This window comes from Ascaphus truei, chromosome 1 (genome assembly GCF_040206685.1).
Source record: "Ascaphus truei isolate aAscTru1 chromosome 1, aAscTru1.hap1, whole genome shotgun sequence".
NCBI classification, from domain to species: Eukaryota; Metazoa; Chordata; class Amphibia; order Anura; family Ascaphidae; genus Ascaphus; species Ascaphus truei.
This window is the reverse complement of record NC_134483.1, coordinates 295,251,826-295,258,167: the sequence shown is the minus strand read 5'-3', so window position 1 is coordinate 295,258,167 and position 6,342 is coordinate 295,251,826. Positions and strand designations below refer to the sequence as shown.

The following is a 6,342-nucleotide window of genomic DNA, read 5'->3' as shown; positions in this document are numbered from 1 at the left end:
CCTGCTCCCCGGTCTCAGTCCCTGCTCCCTGTTCTTAGTCCCTGTCCTGCCCCGTCTGTCCTGTTCCACTCTCCTCGTTGCCGACCTCTGCTTGTACCTAACTTCGCTGCCTGCCGCCTGCCTCGGACCCCTGCTTGTACCTGACTTCGCTGCCTGCCGCCTGCCTTGGACCTCTGCTTGTGACCCCTACTACGCTCGTGCTGTTCCGGCCACCGAGATCCTACCCGCCACAGGAGTCTCCCGTGACAGAAAGCAAAGGCCACTTCTGGATCTCGCTGGATCACATTCTTCTTCTGCCTGCACCCTTTCCTGCCTGCTGCAGCAGACCACATCCGCATGGTTGAAGATAAGTACTTTCGTTTCTTTTTTGGAAATCCAAGTTGGGATTTTGAAAGGTTTTTTTGTCGTTGCTGCTAAGTGTTCTGCAAGAATTATTGCGTTCATAACGAAAAAACATTTTTTCTGAGACTAGAACTGTTGCTACCGACTATTGCAGCTTTCTTTGAGATGTTTATTTTTGCAAAGGTTTCTGCAGGGTTTTTTGTGCCTCTTTCTCCCTTAGAAGAATTCCCTTTTACAAAAAAAAAAAAAAAAAAAAAAAAAAAAACCCTTCCTGCAGTACCTGTTTTTGCCATTTTCAGACTTTCATTACCTGGACAAGAATTGTCTCTGCATTGTGGGTGGGCCACTGCAGATTTTCAGACTCACATTTCTATTTAAGACGGTTACCTTGATTTACTGCTGTTCACAGGGTCTTCATTTCAAAAGACAAAAGTGCTCCCATTATTTTGTTGCTACATGCTTTGATGTTCTTGCATCTATAGTTTTTCATATGATTGGTTCTAAGGTGTCAGGTTTACCTGCAAGTTCCCCTAAAGTTTGTTTCTCTGCAACTTATGATATCCCTACTCCTGATATCAAAGGTTTCAGATTTGACTGCAGGGTTCTCTGTCTGATATTCCTATGTCAAAAGTTTCAGATCTAACTACAAGTTTTCTCTGGATTAGTTTCCTGCTGTCTATGATATTTCTATGCCTGATATCAAAAGTTTCAGATTCAACTGCAGGTTTTCTTTGTCTATATGATATCCCTACGCCTGACGCTTAAAGATTTAGATGTAACTGCAGGTTTTCTTTGTCTATATGATATCCCTACGCCTGATGCATAAAGATTTAGATGTACTGTAACTGCAGGTTTTCTCTGTCTGTATGATATCCCTACGCCTTATGCCTAAAAGATTCAGATATAACTGCAGGTTTCTCTGTCTATGTTTTTTCCTTGCATTTATAATCTCTGTGACTGATGTTAAAGTCTCAAAGGGTCAGCTCTCCTATCTTGTGTCTCTCTGTGTCTAATATTCCTGTTGTTCATTCTAATGCTTCTGCTTTAAAAACACATTTCCTCTTTACTGGTTTCTTGGGAAGTGTGGTTTAATTATGGCTCCCACTCAAACAGTCTTGAGCAGTAAATGTGAACACAGTACCACTGATTCTTCAGAACTTCTCAAAGCAAGGAAGAAGAAGAAAAAGAAGGGAGGCATTACTGTGGAAGTTGCAGAAGAAATTAAGACTGAAAATTTAACCTCAGAGTCTGCATTTGATGAAAGAGATATGCTGCAGCTTAAGGCAACTCACAGACGTATCCCAAGAATAGTGGAAGAAAAGAAAGATGCCCCTTCTCAGACGCTTCAAGCCGCACAGAAAGCGATTGATTGTCTTTATGAACGTTTAGATAAGGAGCAAGAGGCCAAGACTGCACTACAAAGCTGTCTATCTTCAGCAATTGCTAAGTGTGTTCTCCAGGAGAAAGAAAGAGAGCAGTTGGAGAGGGACAGGGTAATCCTGTCAAGTAAGCTGGAGAAGGCCTATGCTGATAATGCGCAGTACCAGAATTTCATGGCTCAAGTTGGCGCAAAACTGGAAGCCTCTGAGGAGAAGAATTGCCACTTCAACATAGAACTACGTTCTTTGAGAGAGATCTTCGAAGGATTAAATAGCAGTTTTGAAATGGTAACCCAGAAGTGCAAGAATCTCTGTGTCCAGGTCAGTGAAGGAGATAAGAAACTCCATGAATTAGGAGAGGAGAAGAAGCAGTTGGCCCAGGAAAAGTTGGATATGCAGACAGCACTGCAGAATGCAGAGAGAGTGCTGCAAGAGGAACGTGTCTCCCTGGAGCGGCGCACTCAGGCAGAGAATATTCTGCAGAGTCAGCTGCGAGAACTACGTGCACATCTGCAGGACGCCAAGGAGAGATGGGTGAATGCTGAAGAGAGACAGCGAGTATTGCAGGAGGAAAGTTTCCAGACTGCCTACAAGATAAAGATGCTGGAAGAGTATTTGAGTACCCAGTGTGTCCCCAAAGAACAGCATGAGGAGCTGAAGGTCACACTGAGCATAACCAGAGCCTCGCTGGAGGAGGAGAGGTCTGGGAGAGCACGGCCCGGTTCTGCCTCCAGCAGAAAGTCTCTTTCAGACTCTGGTTCCACAGAGACATACCCTCTCAGTCCTCCTGGAGACGTGGGGGAAGTGGGCGACCTGAAGGAGTTTGTTCTGCGCCCCGCGCCACGCGGTGTCACCGTCAGATGTCGGATCAGCCGAGACAAGAAAGTGATGGACCGAGGACTGTACCCCACCTACTACATGCACCTGGAGCGGGACGAAAACCACAAGCTCTTTCTTCTCGCTGGGAGGAAGAGAAAGAAGAGTAAAACGTCCAACTACTTGATATCTATTGATCCGACCGACATGTCCCGGGAGGCGGGCAGCTTTACTGGCAAACTCCGATCCAACCTAATGGGGACCAAGTTTACAGTGTTTGACCGCGGTGTTAGCCCAGCCAGGGCTCAGGGACAGTCAGAGAATGCAGCGTCCCGGCAAGAACTGGCGGCTATTGGCTATGAAACTAACGTCCTCGGGTTTAAGGGTCCCCGGAAGATGGCGGTTCTCATTCCCGGAAAGAATTTCAATCACGAGCGCATCCCTTTCCAGCCACACAATGATTCGGAGAGCCTGCTGTCTAAATGGCAGAACAAGTGTCAGGAGAACATCATCGAGCTGCACAATAAGGCCCCCGTGTGGAATGATGACACTCAGTCTTACGTGTTCAACTTCCACGGGCGTGTCACACACGCATCTGTGAAGAACTTCCAGATTGTGCACGACAATGATCTGGAGTACCCTCTGCCCACTGACAAGCCACCAGAGGTGGGTCACCTTGAGTCGCCGTTTCATCAAGGCCTCCGGGAAGAGCCTGGAGGATCGTCCGGAGAACGCTCCTGAGAGGGGGGAGTAATGTCAGGATTGCCTAGACCTCCTGCCTAGCCATAGCTTCCTTGTCCACTGGGTGTGCTGCTGTCTTCTGTTGGCTCTGGGTTCCTCTGTCTGTCTGTCTTCTTGTTGCTCCTGTCTCTGTCCTTTATAGCTTGCTTCCTGTCTGTTGCTTTTGCCTTTGCTTGCTAGTCAGACTCCTACAGTATGCTCATGCCTGTCTTTGATCCTGACCTGTTTCCTGTACCTGTATTGTAGTCTGCTCACAGTAAAGGTCCTTGCTAGTAATCTGGCTTGTCCCTGGTTATTCCTGCTCCCCGGTCTCAGTCCCTGCTCCCTGTTCTTAGTCCCTGTCCTGCCCCGTCTGTCCTGTTCCACTCTCCTCGTTGCCGACCTCTGCTTGTACCTAACTTCGCTGCCTGCCGCCTGCCTCGGACCCCTGCTTGTACCTGACTTCGCTGCCTGCCGCCTGCCTTGGACCTCTGCTTGTGACCCCTACTACGCTCGTGCTGTTCCGGCCACCGAGATCCTACCCGCCACAGGAGTCTCCCGTGACAGTACCAAAGCTGGACTTAGACATAATTTCACTCTCACAACATTATGGCTGGTTGGAGACAGTCCGAACCACAAGTACCGGGTCCATGGTTCTGGGCGTATACTGGGGGGGACGGGGACGACTCACATTAACCCCTGACTATACCGGGGATACGCTTATCACAATGCCTTTCTGGTCTGTGCTGAAGCAGGGCATTCTGGCAGCCAAGTGGCTTGACCTTTATTAGTGAGCCTGGTTACCCCCTCTCGGAACCACAGACTTAGAAATCGCCAGCTCATATACAGTGCATAAAATATATTTATATAATATATTTATATATATACCCTTATACACCATTTTAATAAAAAATATCACAAAATTCTTCTAAGTCCCTCGGGAAGAGTGAAAGACGCGCACGTTCATTTTCAGAGCTCCTAGACCTTCCTATAAGAAGTTAGCCAAAAAGTAGCTTCGAAAAACGCTTAGGTTAAGTTTCAGAGTTGCTTCTAATGTACCAAAGCTGGACTTAGACATAATTTCACTCTCACAACATTATGGCTGGTTGGAGACAGTCCGAACCACAAGTACCGGGTCGATGGTTCTGGGCGTATACTGGGGGGACGGGGACGACTCCCATTAACCCCTGACTATACTGGGGATACGCTTATCACAATGCCTTTCTGGTCTGTGCTGAAGCAGGGCATTCTGGCAGCCAAGTGGCTTGACCTTTATTAGTGAGCCTGGTTACCCCCTCTCGGAACCACAGACATAGAAATCGCCAGCTCATATACAGTGCATAAAATATATTTATATATATACCCTTATACACCATTTTAATAAAAAATATCACAAAATTCTTCTAAGTCCCTCGGGAAGAGTGAAAGACGCGCACGTTCATTTTCAGAGCTCCTAGACCTTCCTATAAGAAGTTAGCCAAAAAGTAGCTTCGAAAAACGCTTAGGTTAAGTTTCAGAGTTGCTTCTAATGTACCAAAGCTGGACTTAGACATAATTTCACTCTCACAACATTATGGCTGGTTGGAGACAGTCCGAACCACAAGTACCGGGTCGATGGTTCTGGGCGTATACTGGGGGGACGGGGGGGACTCCCATTAACCCCTGACTATACCGGGGATACGCTTATCACAATGCCTTTCTGGTCTGTGCTGAAGCAGGGCATTCTGGCAGCCAAGTGGCTTGACCTTTATTAGTGAGCCTGGTTACCCCCTCTCGGAACCACAGACATAGAAATCGCCAGCTCATATACAGTGCATAAAATATATTTATATATATACCCTTATACACCATTTTAATAAAAAATATCACAAAATTCTTCTAAGTCCCTCGGGAAGAGTGAAAGACGCGCACGTTCATTTTCAGAGCTCCTAGACCTTCCTATAAGAAGTTAGCCAAAAAGTAGCTTCGAAAAACGCTTAGGTTAAGTTTCAGAGTTGCTTCTAATGTACCAAAGCTGGACTTAGACATAATTTCACTCTCACAACATTATGGCTGGTTGGAGACAGTCCGAACCACAAGTACCGGGTCGATGGTTCTGGGCGTATACTGGGGGGACGGGGACGACTCCCATTAACCCCTGACTATACCGTGGATACGCTTATCACAATGCCTTTCTGGTCTGTGCTGAAGCAGGGCATTCTGGCAGCCAAGTGGCTTGACCTTTATTAGTGAGCCTGGTTACCCCCTCTCGGAACCACAGACTTAGAAATCGCCAGCTCATATACAGTGCATAAAATATATTTATATAATATATTTATATATATACCCTTATACACCATTTTAATAAAAAATATCACAAAATTCTTCTAAGTCCCTCGGGAAGAGTGAAAGACGCGCACGTTCATTTTCAGAGCTCCTAGACCTTCCTATAAGAAGTTAGCCAAAAAGAAGTTTCAAAAAACGCTTAGGTTAAGTTTCAGAGTTGCTTCTAATGTACCAAAGTTGGACTTAGACATAATTTCACTCTCACAACATTATGGCTGGTTGGAGACAGTCCGAACCACAAGTACCGGGTCCATGGTTCTGGGCGTATACTGGGGGGACGGGGACGACTCCCATTAACCCCTGACTATACCGGGGATACGCTTATCACAATGCCTTTCTGGTCTGTGCTGAAGCAGGGCATTCTGGCAGCCAAGTGGCTTGACCTTTATTAGTGCGCCTGGTTACCCCCTCTCGGAACCACAGACTTAGAAATCGCCAGCTCATATACAGTGCATAAAATATATTTATATATATACCCTTATACACCATTTTAATAAAAAATATCACAAAATTCTTCTAAGTCCCTCGGGAAGAGTGAAAGACGCGCACGTTCATTTTCAGAGCTCCTAGACCTTCCTATAAGAAGTTAGCCAAAAAGTAGCTTCGAAGAACGCTTAGGTTACGTTTCAGAGTTGCTTCTAATGTACCAAAGCTGGACTTAGACATAATTTCACTCTCACAACATTATGGCTGGTTGGAGACAGTCCGAACCACAAGTACCGGGTCCATGGTTCTGGGCGTATACTGGGGGGACGGGGAC

General features: G+C 46.4%; 1 protein-coding gene across 1 annotated transcript; it reads left to right on the top strand.

Annotated features, from left to right (window-relative positions):
- Window positions 1-916: 916 nt before the first annotated feature.
- LOC142496563 (uncharacterized) lies at window positions 917-3,166 on the top strand. Its single transcript, XM_075603257.1, has 3 exons — window positions 917-1,127; window positions 1,194-3,033; window positions 3,093-3,166. The coding sequence occupies exons 2-3, from the start codon at window positions 1,437-1,439 to the stop codon at window positions 3,164-3,166; spliced, it is 1,671 nt and encodes a 556-aa protein (XP_075459372.1). The 5' UTR covers window positions 917-1,127; window positions 1,194-1,436.
- The last annotated feature ends 3,176 nt before the right edge of the window (window positions 3,167-6,342 follow it).